Source organism: Lissotriton helveticus, chromosome 5_1 (assembly GCF_964261635.1).
Source record: "Lissotriton helveticus chromosome 5_1, aLisHel1.1, whole genome shotgun sequence".
NCBI classification, from domain to species: Eukaryota; Metazoa; Chordata; class Amphibia; order Caudata; family Salamandridae; genus Lissotriton; species Lissotriton helveticus.
The window spans coordinates 79,238,263-79,262,994 of record NC_136065.1 but is presented as its reverse complement, the minus strand read 5'-3'; the positions used below and the strand labels follow the sequence as shown (position 1 = coordinate 79,262,994).

The 24,732-nt window shown below is 48.8% G+C and overlaps 1 protein-coding gene across 1 annotated transcript in view; it reads left to right on the top strand.

Annotated features, from left to right (window-relative positions):
- LOC144754155 (E3 ubiquitin-protein ligase TRIM39-like) overlaps positions 1–17,489 on the top strand; it is a 96,837-nt gene extending 79,348 nt beyond the window's left edge. Inside the window, exons 6-7 of the mRNA XM_078641737.1 lie at positions 15,896–16,672; positions 17,162–17,489. Coding sequence (XP_078497863.1) covers positions 15,896–16,407 — 512 coding nt within the window. The 3' untranslated portion in view covers positions 16,408–16,672; positions 17,162–17,489. The remainder of the gene's footprint in view (positions 1–15,895; positions 16,673–17,161) is intronic.
- Positions 17,490–24,732: the final 7,243 nt, after the last annotated feature.

Here is a 24,732-nt window from a genome sequence, read left to right as displayed (position 1 = left end):
CCGGGTTTCAGTTGAACAACATCGGCAGTGGTGGTGTGATTGGGTCCGGTCTACCGGAGTGAAAAAAATTCCTTCTGTTTCGGATTGATGTGGATGACGCGTGGCTGTCTTGGTGAAAGTCGGAGGAGGGGCGACAGCCCAATGCTTGCAGCTGTGGACAGGGGTCCTGCCCGGTGACCCGGTATCGGGGCCGCTGGTGTTCGCTGGGTTGAGATCTCCGCCTGTGGTGGCGGACCTAGGATATCATCGGAACAACTGTTAAGTCTCCCTCTGCAGTCGACCGTTCCCTATTCGTTTGTCCCCCTCTGAGAGATCGAGCTCGCTGGGGGAAGCAATCATGACCGACACCGATCGAAGAGTGGTAGAAAGGACCGTGGGTGACTACGAACTGTGTTGGCAGCCATTGGGTCAATTCATGTGTACGTTGAAAGCCGCTTTCAGACGATGGTGGCGCGCTTGGCTGAGATGGTATGAATTGGACCGGAACCTACTCCACCACAAGAAACGGTGTCATTCGAGATACCCAAGATGGCCACTCTGATGAAGGAAGTAGACCCCGTATTGTGTGAGGTATCGGAGCCTTTGCCCAGTGTTTTGGACGATGAGAACAAGCTCGATGCCACCAATGGATTGTTAAGCCTACGATCATTGCCGACTATGGAAGGACTACTTGGTGTTCCCATTCCAGAGACTTTTGATGAGAACTGTTATCGGAATGAAACTGCGTCATTTCCCTATACATCGGAGCCGCTAAGATGGCGGACGAATCAACGATGGGAGTTCATAACTGGGAAGGGAGTCTCTGGACCTAACGATATTCACGGCGCTTTCGTTCTTCTGCTTTGTCTTGCATTGAGTACTATTACAGTTTCTTCGTCCTCGGACTGTCCTGTGGAAGAGGTGGTTTGTCCGGAGGGGACTCATGCGTCTGATCGGAAGGGGCAAGGATGAGCTTGAAAGACTGGGTTTGATTCAAGTATCGATGGACACGGGATCTGCTAAATTTATGTTTTAGGAAGGCTGGGCGTTGTTTGAAGTTTCCCTAGTTGAGATAAATATTTGTTCTCCGATAGATTTCTTGACTTCAATCTGGGGATTCTTGGATCTGGCGGGGGGTGGGGGGGCCGGTATCTCGTACGAATATGCCCTCCTCCACTCCTCTTCTCTACTTCGGTAGACTCTTCTTTTAGAACCTAGTTAGTTGGGGCGACAGGCACGCTGCTACTGGGGGTTAGGCGATAGCCATTTGCAGGGGTGCAGGGTGGGGGGATGGGTTTATTGTTTTCTTTTTGTTATCGCCCATATGGTTTTTTCACTTTTTTCTCAATTTTTTCTTAGCCTCTCCTTTACTTGTAATATTAGCGAAATATCCGGACTTTGATTCCTAACCTCTAGTATCTGGTCGCCACGGTTCTCCTGCTGTTTTGATTTCATGGGTGGGAGGGTTTTGAGGGCCCGCATCTAAATTGGTTTCCGATTATACTGATGCAACTTCTATTTTTGTGCATAATAGTGCGGGCCTCTCGAATATTTTTTGCTGCTATACGTCTATCCTGTTCTTGTACCAATTCACCCTGTTATCATTGGATGTATATATGGCACCGGATATGTCTGTTTATTTATTTTGCTTTAAAATAATAAAAAAGAATTATAAAAAAAAAAAGCCCGCAACTGCGCTCTAATAAGAGAAGAAATGCTGCAAGCCTACTAACGCGGCATTTGTAGGTGCCTTTAGCACGTGCATTTATCTTATTTTGTAAGCTGTTGTCGCAGCCTAAGCTGCTTGCACAGATTTATTCCTGTGTTTTTGTGCTGTCCTATTCAGACAGAGTTAGCTCTGTCAGTGCAAAGTGGTATATATTTAGCAGCCCGGGAGCAGTAATTTAATTTCTCAAAAATTAAAAAATGCTGCCAAAGTAGCACACTCTGCATCTTCACGCAGCTGTTATGCATCTGTACTGTAACTCTAACATGATCAATTTTTATATAGCGACACATTTTCCCCACGAAGTATTTGCAGAAATTTTAAAGTGAACTCCCACATCCACAGAGGAATCAGTTTTACGTGTACTGGGGCCCTAGTTATTTCAAGTGATTAAAAATGATACCCTGGGAAAGCGCCAATGACATTTTTTTCCGCTGTAGTAGAGATAAACTTGAGATTTTAATGGTTATGGCATTATAATCTACATGCCACTGGGGCGGGGCTCTAAGTATTCAAATAAATTTGTTCTGTGCAAACCTGTTTCCTGCTTCCTCATGCCAGTGATCAAGAGCTTTTTGCTCGAAACGCGTATGGCTACCTGGTTTGCGTTGTGCCAGCTGGCGGCTCCGCCACCCACGAGAATGGTGTGTTTTCCATGGGGTGTGACTCCCTACAGTGAGCAACCTGGATGTTTTCATGTTTAGCGGCTCGCTCAGGCCGCGGGGAGTCCCGCCGCTGAGAGGCGTTTCCTGAGCGCGCTACAGACGAGCGCTCTGTGGACCCGTGGAGCCTCGCTCATGGTGACATTGGTGAGCTGAACAGCGGAGTACTAACAGCATTCCTCCTGACTGGGAATTGTATTTTATGAGTGGCAGGACAGAGACCACTTGGTGAAAAGAACTTTGTGAGTCATGGGGAATAATTTGGACTACCATAACCAGCATTCCCTGCAACACGCCCACTGGGGCGGGGCTCTAAGTATTCAAATAAATTTGTTCTGTGCAAACCTGTTTCCTGCTTCCTCATGCCAGTGATCAAGAGCTTTTTGCTCGAAACGCGTATGGCTACCTGGTTTGCGTTGTGCCAGCTGGCGGCTCCGCCACCCACGAGAATGGTGTGTTTTCCATGGGGTGTGACTCCCTACAGTGAGCAACCTGGATATATATATATATGTATATATACACACTCCGTAACACACAGTCCCTCTCCACATAATTTCAGTACACTGAATACCACATAATGAATAGCGACATAATTCCAGTACACAAGCCCACTCTACACCCCAATATTGCACGCCACACAATTTCACAACTATCAATTCCAATCCAACCCACATAATCCTACTACACACTACATTCATGCATACACTCCATAACACATGGGTAAAACACATTGTCATTTACAGCGCCAATAACTTTCACTCAGCCAATTGCGAGACCGGTTGAATGTGCAATGCTTGTTATTGACTTTTAAACCAGTCAAGTACAATCATAAAAACAACCCATAGAGGGCATTACATTCTGATTATATGACCATGCAACCATAGACTTAGCCCTTAATGTGCACTTTAAGGCCTATTATACCTTCTTAGGTCGAGCCTAGAGGCAGCGCGCATGCAAGACTACTGTAGTAGAGTATGACAGAGAAGCAGCATCCCACTCTCCGCCCATATTTTTCATTGGCTTGTGTCATTGTCTTTCCTAAATGCTGCCTTCAGATTCATTAATAGGCTTGTTTGTCCCTCCTTAGTACAGCTTTGTCTTCATTTGTAACTTCCCATGGGTACTGGCCCCTTTACTTTGGTTGTTACATGGAACCTGTTATTTTGTCTGTAAGCACTATATACTTAACTAGCAGCCCGCCCCGACGTTGTCCGGGGGCATTGAGGCTTCAGGGCCAACCGCCCGCCCAGGCCCCCACCCCCCCCGGCCCCCGCCTGCCCCGACATTGTCCGTGTCTTGGAGCCACCTCCCGCCCCCGGCCCCCTCCCGCCCCGACATTTTACGTGTCCCTTTGCTTTACCTGAGCCGGCGCTCCTGACTTCACCGCCGCTCGTCACCGCTCCTCCCCGCCCGCCCTGATGTTGTCCGGGGGCAATGAGGCTTCAGGGCCAACCGCCCGCCCCGGCCCCCGCCCGCCCCGACATTGTCCGTGTCCCGGAGCCACCTCCCGCCCCCGGCCCCCTTCCGGCCTGACATTTTACGTGTGCCTTTGCCTTACCTGAGCCGGCGCTCCTGACTTCACTGTCGCTCCTCGCCGCTCGTCACCGCTCCTCCCCACCTGTCCGCCGCTCATGTCCGCCGATTCCCCTCATCATCACTTACGTGTCCCTTTGCCTTACCTGAGCCGGCGCTCCTAAATTCACCGCCGCTCCTCGCCGCTCGCCACCGCTCCTCCCCGCTCGCCACCGCTCCTCCCCGCCTGTCCACCGCTCATGTCCGCAGCTTCCCCTCGTCATCACGCACATCGCGTCCAGCGCTACGTCACAGCCAGCGCTACGTCACGGCCGGCGCTACTTCCAGGGGACTACTTTTTTTTTAAAGTTACATTTTTAAATTTACGTTTAATGTTTATTTTATATAGCCTATGTCCATCTGCACACCCTGACATTTTCTGATGAAAAATACTTTATTCGAAACAAGTTTCATAAAAGTACAACACACAATAACAAAAATAAGCTATACACAAAAATAAAATATTCCAGCAATAAACAATTTTAACATAAAAATAATTCAGACAGTGGGCAAAAATTTCGACCTGATGAACCAAGCATTCGCCACATATTTAGCCACCCCACAAATCATATTCATTGAAATGACATTTGTTTGTAAAATACGCATGGCCAATCTATGTTCCCTCACCCCTAAATTCCTACAAACCGGTTTCAACCACCTATCTCTTGGTTTTTTGTAGGCTACACAAGCAAAAAGGAAGTGTCCTAAGGATTCTTTCGGACAGGGACAACCTGGACATTTAACCCCTGTTCCACTATATCCCTCCCAACCTTCTTTGAATGTGTTGAGAGGTAAAATACCGTATCTGAATTCCAGAAACAGTGTTCTATCTCGAGGGACCTGGATAAAGTCCAAAAAGGGCTCCAATTTTCCAAGGGGCTTATGGTCAAGAAAGTTGCTGGTTAATTTACCCCAATTTTGGTTCCTAAGATCTTTTGCAACAACCCAATCCCAATATAGTTTTTTTACAATTGTTTTTGGGGGTGGCATTTGAGAAGACCAGCTCTCCTCCAGACCTATGGATTTCACGAGCCTCTTTAGGTTATTCAACCATTTAATTTTGTTGGCTACATTCAGGCCAATAAGCTCATCCAAAACCTTGGCATAATTAGAGAGTTCTGGGGTCCTTCTGAGACGAACCCAGAATAACAAGGGGCGAATTTGCACCAGATCTACTATTGATTTTTTGCCCAGGTCTAAAAATAAAGGTTTCAAGGGGGACGATAAAGGTAGCGAAACCATATCTCTAATAAACTTATTTTCCGCCACTAATAAAACTTTTGTATTTTCCGCACCCCAAAGTTCTGAACCATAAACTGCCGCCGCCAGTGCTTTCCCTTCATACACTGCCAGGGTAGGGGCTATGGGTCTACTAATAGAACGTCGCTGGTTTTTAAGAATCACTCCTGCCACCCTTTTAAGGTTTAAAACCATTTTAGTAATATGGGCGGACCAACTCAGATTGTTACAAAGTCTTACTCCTAGGTAGTCAAATTCTTGTACCACCTCCAGCGCGGTGCCATTCAACAAGAGGTTAACCTTCCTATGTTGCTTTTTCGATGTTAACACCATCAACTTTGTTTTAGAGGTATTTATTGTCAACCCTCTTTCTTTACAAAAACTGCAAAACCGATCAAGCAGTTTCTGCAGACCCATAGGGGATTTAGACATGAGAAGAGTATCATCGGCAAAGAGGAGAGTAGGTGTTTTCTCACCCGCAAGGGTGGGGGCATCAGCCTGGTCCTCCCTCAAATGGTCTACCACCCCATTAATGAAGAGGGAGAACAAGGTTGGGGCCATCACACACCCCTGTCTCACTCCCCTATTTACCGGAATCTTCTCAGTCAATTGGCCCTGAGATCCCCAGCGGATCCTGGCATAATTTCCTTCATGAAGTTTAACAATAAATTGTAAAAGGTAACTAGGAAATCCCATATCGGATAAGACCGACCAGAGTTTAGTCCGTGGGATGACGTCAAATGCTGTCTTCAAGTCTATAAAGGCCAAGTATAGACTACCCTTCATAATTAGCACTGACTTCCAACAGACTGCACAAAATCTGAAGACCTGATCTATTGCACCTATATTGCTTCTGAACCCGGCCTGAAAATGGGACAAGATGTCATTATCCATGAGCCAAGATTCTGTGCGATTTATGATCACCCTTCCTACCACCTTCTGAATGGTGTCTATCAGACTTATTGGTCTATAATTGGAGGGGTCATCCCTTTCGCCCTTTTTAAAAATAGTTATCACCTCAGCGCCTTTCCAGGAGTCTGGAACAGGGTGACCAGCCTGGATCGAGTTCATCAGACACACAATATATTTGGACCATACATATGGATCATGTTTTAACAAATCCCCTGGGAGACCATCTTGGCCAGGGGCCTTCCCGGGCAGTAATTTAGAGATAGCATCTAATACTTCTCTCTGCGAAAATGGATCTAAATTGTGGATCAAAGTTTCACAGAGCATATTTCCAGGGGTATTAGCTGGTTGTGGTAGCAAGCTATCCACGTTATCATCACAGTACAACTTTAAAAAATGGGAGTACCATTCCTGCTCCGTTATATGATTTAAAATCAATCCTGCTCCCTTGCTATCTAAGATATTAATTAATTTCCAGAAAATTACAGCATTTTTCCCACATGCTGCTTCCTTGAGCTGTTGCCAGTGCTCTTCCTCCCAGGCTCGTTTTGCCGAATTTATACTTCTTGTATAATCTTTCCTGGCAGCCCTAGCGGACACAGAATCCTTGCTTCGTATTGCTTTAGTTATTGCTTTCCTCTTAATTCTACAATTACTTGTATACCATGGGTTACTTGTGGTTTTAAAACCAATAAGACCTGATTTTGCTGGTTGCTTTTTACAAAAATGGGCTCCTATTTTACTTATTAAGTTACTGTAGGATACCGATAAACTGGGACCAACTACATTAACTTCAAAGTGGGGCGAAGCAGTCAAACTACTAATCTCTTTGGATACTAAATCCGTGATATTTTGAAGCTTCCCCTCATCATATTTGACTACATTCCATTTTAACCTTCTGTTATTATTTACAGGGAAAATTTCTTTGGTTAGCATCTCTGTTACCCGGCTAGGTTCACGGCCACGTACCCACCTGAGCTGCATACATAGGGGGTTGTGGTCACTATAGGAAGACTCCCTGACCACCATGTCTATTACGTCGGGCCATGAATGCGCATCTAAAAGGATGTAGTCGATGCGTGAGGGGCATCCCACCCTATTAAAGGTCATAGCACCTGCGCTATCTGATTTTGTACGACCATTTAAGGCCCAGAGATTATGATCTAGCACCAGGGCATTCAGCTGGATAACTCTTGATGACCATTTCTTAATTGGGTTAAGATTTAGCAAGGGTATACCTTGTCTACCTTCCCCAACGTTCGGACCCAGTACCTCTTCCACATCTAGGGGTTCGAATGTGCAGTTGAAATCCCCCCCGACCAGTATTTTAGCACTGGTCGGGAGTTTTGACAACTCCACATCCAATAATTCCAGTATCGGGGAAATAAGCCCTCCCCGAAGACCTCTAGTATAAATACAAAAGATTTCATATGTATAGCCCCCTATACTATTCTTTAGAGTGATGTGCAAGATGTCGTTAGAAATGGGTTTATTAAAAATAACACGGCAATTCAGAGATATTTTCACCCAAATCTGTAACCCACCCGAAGGGCGGCCTCTTCCCAGTGAGACAGCTGGAACATAGAATGTAGAGTAACCATTCATATATTCGGGGGATAGGCACCACGTTTCTTGAAACATACAGATATCAAAGGTGTTAATAAAATTGTTCCAATCAGGATTTACTAAGTTTTTCTTTAGACCTGCAATGTTCCATGATAAAATATTAATGAGGGGACCCGGGGGCTTGGGATCCAATTGACCTGCGGGTACTATATCTTGCATACAGCTACCGACTATAGCTGTTGATGCAACAGAATCTGTACCAACACCGGTGGAGCCTACCATAACCACTCTATCTACCGGTATATTAACTTCATCTCCAGGTAAAGCCTGCACCATCCTACTACTTAATCGATCAATAGGCTGCTTTGTAAGTCAATCGACTTCCTCCAGACCATTGAAACGATTATAACATTGAATAGGATAGTCCAACTGTGGGCCCAGCCATCCCTCCTTAGGCCTATTACCACCATGGTAGGTTCTACCTCTACCTCTACGCACTTCTTGCCAATCTCCTTTTCCAACATTTCCCCAATTGTCGAAACGATGATTTCCCTGGGTTTCAAATCTCCTCCAACCTTGTATATGCGGGGTGGGTCTTAGCCAGCTCCATCTATTATCATGGTTCCCCGTGGGCATATAAAAGTATGACAAAGGTTTAATTTGAATCTCGGAGTCATTAATGCGGCTAGGCCCAGAGCAAATAAACTCAACAATACAGGGGTCTTCAAATGTAATTACCACACAATCTCCTTTAAGATGTTTCTTTTTCTCTCCCACCCACGGTGTTCTCTCTACCATCAGAATATTCTTATTCATATTGGGTGGGGATGGGAGGTTTCTGTCCAACCAATGACAAACTTTATTTTTAAGCCCCCAGAATGTTTCGGGGATATCTGTAGTGAGCTCAGGGACACCTGTTAAGACTACCACGAATGGGCAGGCGTCAGATGGTAGATTAATATTCCGCCGTACCCGAGGAGTCTTCGCAACGGGTTGGCGCTGAATAATACCAGGCGCAGTTGCGCTGGCAGTTCCTGTTTGTTTATTATCATCTACAATAACTTGATTAGTAGTCACTTTACCAACCTTCTGCACCATAGTAACGGTTGGACAAGTCTTAGTTTGCTGAGTGGGTACTATTGGAGGGATCTTAACTAATGGGTGTGGGCTTCCCGTTGTACCGGGGGTATTCTTCTCAGTTTCTTGATTTACTTTAACCCCCTTACAGTTTAAATCATTTGATATAATTCCCAATTGGTTTTCTATACCCTGGAGTCTAGCTTCCAAGGGCGAAAGCAAGGACCTAATAAGGGTTGCTAGGGTATCAAAAAAGGGCGCATCCACATCCTCTTCACTCTCTCCAGACTCATCAGGACTACCATTATCAAGAATGCTAGCCAGACTTGTATCGGAAACAGATACATCTGGTAACTCTAAGGGTAAGGGGTGTGAAGCACGAGATTGCCTAACAGAGGTTACTGGGGCATCCGCACTTAATTCTCCCTCCTGTAAACCATTTCCCCCACCAACCGTATACCCCATACTAGCTGAGATATTTTGACTAACTACAACAACACCAAGCCCTTCTGTAGCAGATGGTATTGGAGAGGGTGTTTTCCCCACAATAGAGGGCCCCTCTAACTCCAGGGGGTCTGAGTGTATAATAGCTGTAGTAGCCATAGGTGTTATAAGAGTTACAGACTCAATTGTGGGTACTGGTAATGGAGATACCGTGGACAATACAGGGGTCATAAGAGTAGTTGGTAAATGGGACGTGTCCGATAAACGCGTTTGTTTATTCGGAGTACGAGCCATGGCTATATTACCCAGTGATGACCTTTTAGCCTGGAGCAGATCTTGAGAAACCCTCCGTTCCATCAATATAATACCCTCATCAATTAGGGTGTTTGTACGAAGGATAAAACTATCCAGAGTACTAGTAAGTTTTTTGGTTTTTGTATTTTTTATCCCCGCTACCGCCTGGCTTCTCGTTTTCCTTGTAGACATTATATAGCACCAGCAATAACTAACACAGGGTACTATAATTGATGATAAAAGGGCGTAGCTTAATTAACAACCCTATAAGTAATATCAAACAAGAAAAAAACTAATCAACTCAGTAATACCAATAGCCAAGCAATAAAATCCAGTACAAAAAGGGATCACAATAAAAACAATTTCAAAGTAAGAAAAGTTTACGAGGGGGTATGGCCAGTCCAGTCCTCTCGGTCCTCGGAGGGCCTCAGAGGGCCCGCCCTTTGCCCGGGCTTAGCCCCGGGCTATGTCCCGCGCGCGTCCCGCGTGCGCGCTCACCTCTAAGCTTAAATAGGAGGGTTGGGAGCGGGAAGAGACACCAGGTGCGCTGGGTTGTTGAAGCGCTGAGCAACCTGGGTCTCGCAGTCCCGGCCCCGGCAGCGTCCGCTTGTGTCCTGGGTCCTAGTTTCTTCAGGAAGCAGGGTGCAGGGCAGCAATTAAAAGCGTTCTTGAATTTAAAAGCAAAGTTCCACAAATGGTCCCAAGGCTGCGAGCGGCACCCGCGTAGCGGGGGCCGCGAGCCTTATAAACGAGTAAGCAGCAAGGGGCGGAGGGCTGGGGGCGGGAAGAGACACCAGGTGCGCTGGGTTGTAGAAGCGCTGAGCAACCTGGGTCTCGCAGTCCCGGCCCCGGCAGCGTCCGCTTGTGTCCTGGGTCCTAGTTTCTTCAGGAAGCAGGGTGCAGGGCAGCAATTAAAAGCGTTCTTGAATTTAAAAGCAAAGTTCCACAAATGGTCCCAAGGCTGCGAGCGGCTCCCGCGTAGCGGGGGCCGCGAGCCTTATAAACGAGTAAGCAGCAAGGGGCGGAGGGCTGGGGGCGGGAAGAGACACCAGGTGCGCTGGGTTGTAGAAGCGCTGAGCAACCTGGGTCTCGCAGTCCCGGCCCCGGCAGCGTCCGCTTGTGTCCTGGGTCCTAGTTTCTTCAGGAAGCAGGGTGCAGGGCAGCAATTAAAAGCGTTCTTGAATTTAAAAGCAAAGTTCCACAAATGGTCCCAAGGCTGCGAGCGGCCCCCGCGTAGCGGGGGCCGCGAGCCTTATAAACGAGTAAGCAGCAAGGGGCGGAGGGCTGGGGGCGGGAAGAGACACCAGGTGCGCTGGGTTGTAGAAGCGCTGAGCAACCTGGGTCTCGCAGTCCCGGCCCCGGCAGCGTCCGCTTGTGTCCTGGGTCCTAGTTTCTTCAGGAAGCAGGGTGCAGGGCAGCAATTAAAAGCGTTCTTGAATTTAAAAGCAAAGTTCCACAAATGGTCCCAAGGCTGCGAGCGGCTCCCGCGTAGCGGGGGCCGCGAGCCTTATAAACGAGTAAGCAGCAAGGGGCGGAGGGCTGGGGGCGGGAAGAGACACCAGGTGCGCTGGGTTGTAGAAGCGCTGAGCAACCTGGGTCTCGCAGTCCCGGCCCCGGCAGCGTCCGCTTGTGTCCTGGGTCCTAGTTTCTTCAGGAAGCAGGGTGCAGGGCAGCAATTAAAAGCGTTCTTGAATTTAAAAGCAAAGTTCCACAAATGGTCCCAAGGCTGCGAGCGGCACCCGCGTAGCGGGGGCCGCGAGCCTTATAAACGAGTAAGCAGCAAGGGGCGGAGGGCTGGGGGCGGGAAGAGACACCAGGTGCGCTGGGTTGTAGAAGCGCTGAGCAACCTGGGTCTCGCAGTCCCGGCCCCGGCAGCGTCCGCTTGTGTCCTGGGTCCTAGTTTCTTCAGGAAGCAGGGTGCAGGGCAGCAATTAAAAGCGTTCTTGAATTTAAAAGCAAAGTTCCACAAATGGTCCCAAGGCTGCGAGCGGCCCCCGCGTAGCGGGGGCCGCGAGCCTTATAAACGAGTAAGCAGCAAGGGGCGGAGGGCTGGGGGCGGGAAGAGACACCAGGTGCGCTGGGTTGTAGAAGCGCTGAGCAACCTGGGTCTCGCAGTCCCGGCCCCGGCAGCGTCCGCTTGTGTCCTGGGTCCTAGTTTCTTCAGGAAGCAGGGTGCAGGGCAGCAATTAAAAGCGTTCTTGAATTTAAAAGCAAAGTTCCACAAATGGTCCCAAGGCTGCGAGCGGCTCCCGCGTAGCGGGGGCCGCGAGCCTTATAAACGAGTAAGCAGCAAGGGGCGGAGGGCTGGGGGCGGGAAGAGACACCAGGTGCGCTGGGTTGTAGAAGCGCTGAGCAACCTGGGTCTCGCAGTCCCGGCCCCGGCAGCGTCCGCTTGTGTCCTGGGTCCTAGTTTCTTCAGGAAGCAGGGTGCAGGGCAGCAATTAAAAGCGTTCTTGAATTTAAAAGCAAAGTTCCACAAATGGTCCCAAGGCTGCGAGCGGCCCCCGCGTAGCGGGGGCCGCGAGCCTTATAAACGAGTAAGCAGCAAGGGGCGGAGGGCTGGGGGCGGGAAGAGACACCAGGTGCGCTGGGTTGTAGAAGCGCTGAGCAACCTGGGTCTCGCAGTCCCGGCCCCGGCAGCGTCCGCTTGTGTCCTGGGTCCTAGTTTCTTCAGGAAGCAGGGTGCAGGGCAGCAATTAAAAGCGTTCTTGAATTTAAAAGCAAAGTTCCACAAATGGTCCCAAGGCTGCGAGCGGCACCCGCGTAGCGGGGGCCGCGAGCCTTATAAACGAGTAAGCAGCAAGGGGCGGAGGGCTGGGGGCGGGAAGAGACACCAGGTGCGCTGGGTTGTAGAAGCGCTGAGCAACCTGGGTCTCGCAGTCCCGGCCCCGGCAGCGTCCGCTTGTGTCCTGGGTCCTAGTTTCTTCAGGAAGCAGGGTGCAGGGCAGCAATTAAAAGCGTTCTTGAATTTAAAAGCAAAGTTCCACAAATGGTCCCAAGGCTGCGAGCGGCACCTGACATTTTCAACAATGGATCGGGTGTGTGGATTGGCGCTGTGGTTCCCGAGTTTACCCGCCTCAAAGGTTCCAAGTTCTTCCTTTATAATAGTAGTATAGATAGATTGAGTTTCTCTTACTGCAGGCTGGAAATGCGCTGCTTCAGCTGAAACCGCTTGTGTTTTTTTAATTTACATTATGTGCACTTTGTGATCTGGTTGGTACATGTTCTGTGCAGTAGGCAAATTAGCCCTCTGCGCTACCTTTCCATGAGTCAAAACTTCCACTTGACAAAACTTCCTAGGACATTAATCACCGGAGTTATCATTTAATTTTTATTGTTGCCTAAAATTGCTGGAGGCCAGGAAGGAGGCAGCAAGTGCTTTTAGAAACATAATATACTTGCGAGCATGTCACCCCACCCGAAGTCAGCTCCCGGTGCGATCACACAGCCCAAGAGTCACCTTGCTCAAGAGTCCTGTGGCCTCGGTGACTGTCGCGCTAGTGTGTGCTGCTTCATAGGCCTGCCTGCAAGACTGGCGGTGAACTGCAGTATGGATTGTGGATGACAGGCCTTTAAGGTTAACCCACATTTGCCACTGTTAGGGTCCACATGCTGGTGATAAGACACCAGGGTTTCTAAGTTCTAGAAAGGCAATGTGCTCCCTCAGGAGAGTGGTCTAGTGGACTGGTCATGAAGGATGTATGACGTTACAACGCATACTTTTACAACGCCTACCTTTACATTGCAAGTTTTACAACGCATACCATTACAACGCATAGTGCTATTGGGCGCTGGATAGTGAATAGTTTAATTTACTATTCCAACTCCAGTCCCCGTGGATAGTAGGGAAGGTGTTGGATAGTACATTAAACCTATTCCCTATCCTAGAGCGCCCCCCAGCGCAATGCGTTGTAATGGTTGGCGTTGTAAAAGTTGCGTCGTAAAGGCACTGTGTGGTAAAAGTTGCGTTGTAAAGGTTGTGTTCGAGGCATGTGGGCTGCTGAATTCATATCTATAGCATAGATCGCCGCCTAGTGTTGGGTCCGGATGATTGCACGTTGTTGTCCTGGAAGAGTCTTGGAAGTATCACGAGATAGGTGGCTCCTCCCCTGGACTACAGTGCGCATGGGCATCGACTCCATCCTCAGATTGTTTTTTTCCGCCACTGGGTTCGGATGTAATTTTGTTATCTCCAGTTCGGAATCAACATAAACATTTTCGAGGCCCAAAGGCCTTTCTCTAACCGTCGGTATTGTTTGCGTTCGGTCCCGGTTCTGTTCCAACTCAGTTCGAGTCGGATATCCAGGTAGTCGAGTGACTCTTTGGTGATCGAGGCCCAGTCGACGCAGCAAGACCTTCGGCGACATGGAACGTAGCCCGTTCAAGAACTGTCCCGTGTGTGGATCGAAGTATCCCCACATTGACGTCCAACCGGTGTGCAACAAGTGCCTGTCGCCGAACCACGATGAAGCCAGCTGTATGGCTTGTTCCAGGTTTCGTTCGAAGAAGACGATTCGGCTTCGGCGCGTGGCGTGCTTCGAGGCCCGGCGGTCGGCCCCGGCACCGGTGGACATCTTCGACGACGAAGCAGCAGACGAACAAGAGGTTCAGATGCAGATTTCACCTCCAACGGTGGACATCGAATACGACTACGACGCGGATGTCGAAGGCCAAGACGTAGAAGAAGTCGTCGACGAGGTAGGAGATGACAATGAGGCCTATGGGGCCATGGAAGATAGCTCAGAGGAAGAGCTATGCCCCGTTCGAACAATTACAAAGGCTCAGGTCGAGGGATCGCCACACGGCCTTACCCAAGACCTTATACCAGGATCCACGGCCCCGCCTTCAGGCCCAGCTACGGACACTTCGGTGGAGCCGCCATTGTCGAAAACGAAACCGAAAGTGAAACCATCGGTGTCGACAAAAACGAAAGTGGTTGAGGCGCCATCGAAACCGAAGACGTCTGCTCCTCCATCGACACCATTGTCTTCCGAGGTGTCGGGGCAACCTAAGCCGAGGAAAACCATCGACCCGGTCAAGTCGGGCAAAGGCGTCGAGCCGAAGATGGTCAAGGGCGTCGAGCCGAAGTCCAAAAAGGGCGTCGAACCGGAGTCAAGCAAGGGCGCCGAGCCGAAGTCCAAAAAGAGCGTCGAGCCGAAGTCGAGCAAGGGCGTAGAGCCGAAGGCTGGGGCCCCGAAACCAGTAGTCCAGGCCGCCGATCCGAAACCGCCGGCGTCGACGTCTGCTGCCACGGACAGAGAGCGTAGCGCCCCGAAGAAGGAGGCTCCTACGCCTCGGACGGAAAAGCCAATGTCATCGGCGCTCGAGTCTTCCCATGTTGGTGGACCGAGGTTGGCTGTCTGGTCGACGAAACCGTCCGCTTCCTTCACGAAGCAGGTCTCGGACTCCCTCAAACGCATCAGGGACAAGGCCTCAGCGGCTGAACCAGGGACACCTTCCACCCCGAAGCAATCTGTCCCAACGCCAAAGTCTTCGACGCCGATCCTCTTCACGTTGCCGCCGAAGGTGGCGCCGAAGGCCTTCGCACCACGATCGGTGCCCAAGGACTCTGCGGTGTCGAAGCCAACTCACCCGCTGGGAGCTTGAAGCATCGACCACCCTTGCTAGAGGAGCAGTCGGCGCATTTCATCGATGCCGACACCGGAAAGCTTACGCTTTACAAGAGAAAAATCACGGCGTCGCAGCCTTTGGAGTCATACACAATTCCTCTAAAGCACAAAAGGCCTGCTTCTGATTCTCCAGTCTTGGTCGAACCAATAGTTCCCCAGACTCCAAGAATTGCAACACCCTCACCCACTTATTCTGATGGAGAGGATGCTGGGGAAGAGGACGAGGAATACAATTTTCCTGCCAACACAGAGCCTGATGAACAACAGGACTCAAGGGTGGAGGCAGGTGACCAAGGGGATCAGCACACCGCCCAATGACCCTCAGGTGTACAACGTCAAGACCTCTCCCACTGAGGATTCTGCGGCATTTAGTAGCTCCCTTCCTCTGTACCATGTAATATAGAGTACTGCCTAGTACAGTACTTTTCTTGTATATGTTACTGTGTGGTAGTGTGGTGCAGTATGTGCTGCGAGGTGCAGTGTAGTGTGTAGTAGAATGTCTTGTCTATGTAGTGCAGTGTGATGTTCAGTGTAGTGTGTGCTCTAGATGAATGTGCGCTTTAGTGTAGTGAGCAGTCTAGTGCTGTGTGCTTTAGTGTAGTGAGCAGTCTAGTGCTGTGTGCTTTAGTGTAGTGAGCAGTCTAGTGCCGCGCGCTTTAGTGTTGTGAGCAGTCTAGTGCTGCGCTGTGTGTGCTCCTTCCAGATGTGGTGTACATTAATCATATGTAAAACAGAAGCAGTAATTACAGCCTTTATTTGTGTCATTAAATCTCTAATTGTGAATCTCTTCTCTGCAGTGATGGTGACTCTGGATCCTGACACGGCTCATCCTGCGCTCCTCCTGTCTAAGAGGGGGAGACGAGTGAGAGAGACGGACACAGCACAGCCCCTGCCGGACACCCCCAAGAGATTCACCCTCTACCCCTGTGTGCTGGGGAGCGAGGGGTTCACCTCCGGCAGACATTACTGGGAGGTGCAGCTGCTGCAGGAGGGGGGAGGGTGGGAGGTTGGGGTCGCAGCAGAGTCTCTGAACAGGAAGGGAGGGATCACATGGTCACCTGAGGGGGGAGTCTGGGCTGTGCTGGGGTCGGGGGGTCAGTACTCGGCTCTCACCTCCCCTCAGACCCCTCTGACCCCTCGTGAGAAGCCCCTGAAGCTGGGGGTGTATCTGGACTACGAGGGGGGGCGGCTGTCCCTGTACAATGCTGACTCCATGGAGCTTCTCTACTCCTTCCCGCAGGCCCCCTTCACACAGAGGCTCTTCCCGTACTTCGGTCTCTGGGTAGGAGCAGAGCTGAGGCTGGTGTGAGAGCTGCAGGGAGCTTCAGCCCCTCATCCTCCCTCTCACCCCCTACAGGGGAGGAGCGGAGCTGAGACTGGTGTGAGAGTGACCCCCCCCCCCCCCCCCGCCAACTGTCATCTACAGTTCAAAGAATCTTCAAACACCAACATTCCAAAGAATCTTCTTCACAAGGACCCTCCCAAATGTTGCCATGAGAACCAGAAGCCTCATGTGAAACTGACTGCTTCATATCTCTTTTCCTTGTACATTTTTTAAAACAAGGGCAGGAAATGTTTGCTTTTGTGAATCATGCACCAGACATCATGTAACATATGATAAAGTCTCTTTAAAATTCAGAAATGTGTATTTCTTTCACATGTGAAGCTTTGACATTAATATGCACATTATAGCGCTGCGCTGAGAAGTACTTATTGAAAGGGATTGTTTTTAAACATGACCCTAGAAACCATTCCTGCCCGCCCAACAACAGGGATATTATTAGTGACCTCAGACGCAAGACAGTTGTCACGTGAACCCTGTATGTAACCCAGATTCAGGCGGCTTTAGGACTGTGCGACCGGTGCAGCCGCACCTGTGCTAACCTGGGAGCGGTGATGTGTGCAGAAATAACGTTGGGTTTTAAAAGCACCTGCTGCTTCCTTGTGTGTTCAGCAGGTTTCAGGCAACAATAAAAATCTCAAGATAACACAGGTGATTAATGTTTCTGCTGAAGAGAGATCGAAGTTTTGTCTTGTCACAGTTTCAACTCATCATTAAGTAGCGCAGAGGGTTAATATGCCTGCTGCAAAGAACGTGTACATGCAGAACACAGAACGGTAATCCTCATTGGTTTGTGTAACATTTCCTATAGACTGATTTACACCTGTAAGATTCATTGCCTCTGTTAATGTGTGTTGGTTGTAAAGTGCTCTGACACCCTAGAGTTGGCATGAGTAGCGCTACAAAACAAAAGACATGCGTATGAGAGAGGGACTGTACAGAGATGGGTGCCACTGTTGGAAGGTGGGAGTGATGAAATATTTGGAATGGCGGTCATGGGCGGAGGGGTACGTAAAAATATTGTCACACCTGGCGCCTCTAACTCTAAAGCCGGCCCTGCCCAGATTCTTTTAGATCCATTAATTCAAACGCAATCGTTTTTTGTATCGCTGCTATTCTAAACTCACAGTTTTGAAGGTGCTTTCATATGGGATAAGGAAGAAAATGGACCATCGGTGAAATGAAATATTTTTCTAGGATCACAAAATTTGGTTACGCGGTGAAGCCGCAATTAATCCAGGTGTTTTAGTTTCCCTTTGGACAAATTACCTATTAAATGGGTATCTATTTGACTCTCCTTTTTACCTTAAATGTTAATGCTTTTGTGATCCATCAGCTGTGAATTAAGCTGATATTTCTTTGCAAGGGATTAAAACTTCTTTCTGAGGACAGTGTTTTTGTAACGGGAGCATGATGAGGCCAGTGAAGATATATAACAATACATAACTATTTTAAAAAATTGCAGTTCCTACACTGCAGATTCCATCACAATTACAGACCATCATGTATAAGTTGTTTTCTTGTGAAACATCTGCCCTGCTGCACAAGCCACTATTGTAATTTATGAAATGTGTATTGTGCAAACATATGCAGACTCTGTGAACAATGTGTAATCATTTTATATTCCAGCACAAATACAACACAATAGCGTCCTGCAGGGCTTTCATGACTCCACAAGCATTCCAGGTCGCGCAAACATATTAGGTAGAATTAACTTGTCTGCAACATTTTTTCCAGATGTTATTGTGTATTTACAGGCCATCCTGGGTTAAAAGTAGAATCTATTTTTGTCATGAAACTTGAAGAATATCAGCCAGATGTGTGACACTGAGAAGTAAATCTGCCTTTCAAGCCAACATCACGTGCATGCTGGGACTGAGATAACAAGGTACTTAATAGAAAGCATCAAACTACAAGTCCCAAAATGCAAAGTGCTGTTGACACAAAATGTCAGAGGTTGGAGGGGTCACTTGGAGTGAGGTTTTGACACCAGGTCAAGCAAAGCAAAATGATTTTGCTCTGAGTTTTAAATGCTGCTTCCAGGACGGCAGGAATGATGTGTAACACTCGTCACCTCTGCATCCCTTCAGGGGTTTCTGCTTTTTAATATCCTCGTCTTTGCTTCATGGAGATTGGATGTAATTCTTGTCTCTTGAGTAAGACGTGGGCTGAGTATGTTCTCTTTCAGCTTTAGTGTCATGACATCCATTTATAAGGTAGCTCAGTAGGTTGAGGCACATCTGCGAGACCCATGATCCAGATGTCACAGGTTAAAACCCTGTCTGGGGCTTCTCTGACTTTCTAATGATTGTCCTGTATTGTATCATTTATATAAACCTTCATTTGTTTGTTTGAATATATTTTATTGGTTTATGTAGGCAGTTGGTTGATACACAGATATACAATGCCAATATAAAAAGATAGGGAATATTTCACGTACATTTGCACAAAAAAGTGGTACAATGAGGTGGTACAATGGCAGCACTCATCAAAACAGTTACTATGTGTACCAGTGTGCGTATTAGAGAGGCTATGACAACATTGATAGATAACCTAGCTGCAATGGGCGTAATAGCATTCTGTATGCAGGGCAATGCAACCTCAGGGTGTCGTGGGGAAAAGTTCAGTGGGAGGTGGCATGTACTTGTGGCTCCGTTTCATATTTACCTAATTCCTGATTTACAGCGTGTGGTAGCACCAGGTGTGGTGTGTAATCAGGAGTATCGAATATCGGATGTGGTCAGTCCTCCAATTCAACATATTCAATATTTTAACAGATATGGCAGTTGAATCTGCCACAGTAACTTCCAAACAAGACCCCATTGGGGACAAGAGGTCAAACAGGACAAAACAGGGCAAAAAGATAGGGTCTCAGGTACCACGAAGTGATCGCTGAGTGGGGTGGAAAGAAAAAATGGGGGGGGATAGGTCGTGTCATTAGGTGTACAGTGTCGTGAGGTGGGTCAGTGTGCAGCCGTGAAGGCGAGTGTCTGGGCCCGCGATCAGTGTGGCAGGAGTGTGTTGTAATCGTCGCTCAATGGAACAGGGGAGGCTGATCTATCACCAACCAGGAGGTGCCGTGGTGTTAACTCATGGGGCTCGTAGGTGCCAGGGGGACAGCACGGCCTAGCTATATGGCAGTGCCGCATCCCATAGGTATGCGTCCCTTCTAGTGCGCCATCTCCTAAGTGAGCCCTTGAGGCAAGCTTGCCTGTTGGAAGGATCTCAGGGTATCATCCCAAAGTTGTGCAATTGGAAACTTCCTTAAACCTGCTGTTTCTTCTCGGTGTAGTGTGATGCTTTCAGCTCTCGCCCAGTTAGTAAAGGAAGTGCACCAATATTTAGTGAGCGGAGGTTCACCCTTCTTCCAATGTTTGGTGAGCATGTGTTTGGCAGTGATGAGCCCTAGGTCCCAGAATCTGGCCGGCACTTTATTCAATTTTGTCCTTTTATACAACCCCAGGATGCATGCTTCCCATGTATGGGGTAGACCTGCGCCAGCACTTTGCGTTAACAGGGTCATCACCTCATTCCAATATGTAGCAAGAGTGGGGCAATTCCAGAGCATATGTAAAATGTCCGCGCCAGCCAGGGAGCATCGGCGGCAGCTAGCGGTGGTAGTCGTGAAATACCTATTAATCTTATCTGGTGACAGATATGCCTGGTGTAGGATATAAAACTGTATTATTTTGAAGCGTGAATTACGTGGGATGTTTACAGGGCTGGCCAATACCATTGTCCACTCCTTGTCAGTCCATCCCCTCCCTCGGGTAGCCGCCCATTTATCCCACAATGGCTGTGTGGATCGTTGTGTGTGCACGAGAAGGGCCTGTGCTAGCCAGTGTATAATATGGAAGCCGTTACCCATTACGTGTAGGTACTGTATGAGATGATGCATTGGTAATTCCTCATGTATGTCACCCCAGGATTCCGTGTATGTGCGCAATATCGATGCGTGGAGGAGAAATTGTCTGGCTGGTAAGCCTGCGTTCCCTGCTAGTTCTCCGAAAGGAAGCAGTGTTCTATCTGCATAAAGATCTCCCATTGTTTCCACACCAGCAGCCGTCCAGTTCTCCAACATGGTCGGCGTTACCATTCTACCCCGCCTAGGGGTGCCCAGCAGTGGGAGCGCGGGTGCATAAGGCTTTACCTCTTGGGTCAATTTCAGGCTACGCAGGAAGCACTTGCGAGTCACCGCTACATGTAATGGTAGCGGGCGGGGCCCTTTGGTCAGGGGGTGAAACAATGTGCAGATTTGTGCGTGAGTCCATACAGTGACGTCAGTGGCGGTGTCGTCCAGATTCCTCCCACCCAGCCAGCACGACACCCATTGCAGCTGTGCTGCCAGATAATATAGTTCTAAATTGGGGACTGCCAACCCTCCAGCCTCAGTGGGCGTGTAGAGTTTTGTCAGTGCAACACGGGGTCTTCCAGCGTTCCAAATGAGATTCCGGATCATGGTGTCTAAGTCGCGGAACACTCGGGCAGGGACATATAATGGAATATTGGCAAAGTGGTATAACAACCTTGGCACTACTATCATCTTGGATAGCGCTATCCGGCTAGGCACATTCAGGGGCAGTGTCTTTCAGAAGGCCATCTGTGCATGCAGCGAAGAGATTGCACGCGTTAGGTTTCCCTCCATTATGTCAGACGGATCTCGGTAGATGTGCATCCCGAGATATTTGAACGTAGTGGGATGCCAGGTGAGCCTCTCACCACTGATGCGGACGTCGCACACCTGTGTGTCAGGGCTGAATGAGTATACGCCAGACTTGGCCCAGTTGACTCTTAGTCCCGACACATCCGCAAAAGTCTGGAATATGTCTGATAGTAAGTGCGGCACACATGTGAGGTCTCGCACGTATAGGAGTAGGTCATCCGCATAAAGCGAGACCACATGTAGGCCGTCCGCTAATGGGATCCCCCAGTCCACTCCTCGCGTTTGCAATAACGCCGCAAGGGGTTCTATGTCCTAGGAAAAAAGGAGTGGTGACAGGGGGCAGCCCTGTCTAGTTCCTCTTCGCACGTCCACTGCATCCGAAATCAGCTTGCCCATTCGTACTCGTACAGTGGGTCTCTGATATAGCAGTCCAACCATGTCGACGTATGCGTCACCCAGGTTGAAGTTCTCCAGCACTGCCTTGAGGTAGGGCCATTCCAGGGAGTCCAAGGCTTTCTCAAGGTCTAGCACCAGGCACCCTGATCTCGGCCAGTGAAGCGTGGCACTTTCCTGTACCCTGAAGAGGCGGCGAATATTGTAAGAGGTGCTGCTTGCGGGCACGAAGCCATTCTGGTCATGATGGACAAGGGTGGAGACTACGACAGCCAGGCGCTGAGCTAAAATAGAAGTAAAGATTTTGTAATCCGTATTTAACAGAGCGAGTGGTCTGTAAGAGCCCATAATTTTTTTGTGTCAACCCTGCCAGGTTTTAGGAGCGAGACGAGAGTGACCTCATTGAGCGTGGTGGGAAACGCTGAGTCGTCGATTGCAGCAGTATATACTTTAAGCAACTCAGGAATTAGGATTTCTGAGCATGTTTTAAAAAATTCGGTAGGTAGCCCATCCGGGCCAGGCGATTTGCCATTAGAGAGAGCAAAAATGGCCTCGCGCAGGTCCTCCGACGTAAGCGGCGCCTCTAGATCTCCCTGCTGCGCAGCTGTAAGGAGTGGCAGCTGTATATCCGAGAGATAGTCTACGATAGCTTCAGTAGGAGCTCTCAGTTGAGACCGATACAAGGCCCGGTAGTGTCGTACAAAAGCTTGGTGTATTTTACTCTGTGTGTATACTACCCCTTCCTCAGCAGTGTGGATGGCAGATACAGGCGCCGTGCGATCTTCCTGTCTAACAAGCCAGGCCAGTAGTTTTCCAGGTTTATCACTAAGATGGTGCGTGCACGCCGAGTGAGCGGTATAGTTAAGGTGACAGAGCCGTTCCAGCAGTCGTGTATGTTCCTCGCGCGCTGCAAGCAGCGGACCGTTGGCCCCTGTCATCGCCTCCTGCTCTCGTCGGAGCAGGTCAGCCTCCACACGCTGCAAATCTCCTTCCAACCGTTTCTGCATATGTCCCTGTGTGCCCAGGCAGTGCCCCCTAATCACGACCTTAAAGGCGTCCCAGTCGATCTGTGGGGAGGACGCGGTGCCAGAGTTGTCCTCAAAATATTGCGCTACGCAGGCTTTCAGGGAATTTCGGTAAGGGGCGTCTAGTTGTTGTGGAGAAGTGTGGCTCACTGCTTAGAGCGGCAGTCCCTGGTGCAGAGGCCTGGCCCGGGACCAGGGTTCAAATCCCGCCTCGGCTGATCTCGGCGGTTCTTGGGCTCATAATTCCTCGGACCTGATTTCTCGCCTCGGTGCCTACTCTGAGCACGAGTCCCACGCTGCAACTCTGGGCAATAGCTTGCTTAATCTCCACAACGGCCCCCTACAGTGCTGGGGATGCCTGGTTGCACCCCGGGGATGCCCAGGAGTGGACATTTCACGGGGAAAAGCCAGGATGGGTTCCCTAGCGGTATGAGTACAGCGCCAGGACACTTAGTAGTATCAGTGCGCTCTATAAATACGCCTACATTTACATTTACATTTACAGTAAGAGGGCGGGCTGTAATCGCCAAGTAGGAATGGGCGGGTGTGGGCGCTCCCATGTTATATCCAGTGTATGTGGATTGTGGTCCGAGTGCGTGCGGCCCATGTACTGTGTGTCTGTAATGAGGGGTAGAAGTTCAGAAGACACCATATATCTGTCCAGGCGCACATGTAGAGCGTGCGCTCCTGAATAGTAGGAGTACACCCTAGAAGTAGGGTTGCGGGTGCGCCAAGCATCTTGTAGGTAGTATTACTGATGTTTCATGTAATATGCTGACAGATTACCTAGCTTCCTTGATGTCTGCCCTCAACTCATGTCGTTCACAGGTTGCCGCCGCATTTCCAGACAATACCGAGGTGGCACCACATGAAATCGTTCCAGGCTCCCTAGTGATGGTCCGGAATTTTGACAGATCAAGTCCGCTGGAACCACGTTGGAAGGAGCCACGTCAGGTCCTCCTCACCACCCGTACAGCCGTGAAGTTGGAAGGCAGAAAAGGATGGATCCACCTGTCTCATGTTAAACTTTTTAAAGGACTGAAATCCGTTTCTAAAAACATTTCCCAGGATTTGAAGGACTGCCAGAATATTGCTCTTAAGGACTGTCCCGCACAAGACATTATTACAACCCCTCCCTTGTTAGAGAAAACTCCGCAGCAGGAGTATAAGTTAAAGTTCAGGTCTAGTAAAATAAGTCAGTCAGTTTGATTGTATAAGTCCTCCCCTAGGTGAAACGGTTAGACTGTTTCTGATATGTATAAAATAGACCCCCATAGTGAGAGAGTCAGTCGAAGTTCAATTCAATGTATCGTTTTTCTGAGTTTCATATTATTCATCAGCATTTTGATTTCCTGCACCAGCTATGCGTTCTATCTGTATTTTCCAGTTCCTCATGTAAATATGTCTGCTAATGCTACAGTAGAGCACACGTTTAGTGATCTGCCTCCTCACGAATATTCTTACCGCCTCGCTATGCGTAACAACACATTTATCCGTATGTTACATTATTCACACCAGACCAGCAATGCCACTAATTGTTGGGTGTGTGGTCGACTCCCCCCTTTCCAGACACCGAAGGGAGTTCTGCCACTCTTTCCTTATCCATTCTCACACAATGGTTCGTGCGGAGCATGGTCCACGTTAACGTCATCCTCAACAGATATGTCTTTTCTTAACAGTACATGTTTCCCAGACAAGCAAGGTCTCCCCCACAGAACAGGTTTAGATCTAGAAAATGAAGTATATAATTTAGGTAATTATTCGTCGAATTTCATGGTCCTGAATGTTCAGTCTGATACTACTCCAGACTTACCTGCTATTTCAGTACTACCAGTCAAAGGTGAATTATGTGTCCGTAATTATGGTTCCGTACACGTAGGACATAGTGATTGTACTACTGTTATCCAGTATAGTGACAGTGGGAAATCTGTTTTCAAAGCTTCACGTCATTCTTATTTTATTTGTGGTCAAACCGCATATGTCCGTCTGCCCCTCGATTGGGAGGGAACCTGTTACATTGCTTTCCTACTGCCACCTGTTTTCCTAGCCCCGTCTGACTACCACAGAAACACACATCTAGTACACATTAGACATAGAAGGGAGTCCCCAATTGTCGATTATACTGAAACTACTCTAGAACAGTATACAGATTTCAATAAAGGTTTCTTCTTCTTTGTAGGACCTGTCCAGAATAGTAAACTGATCCGTAGG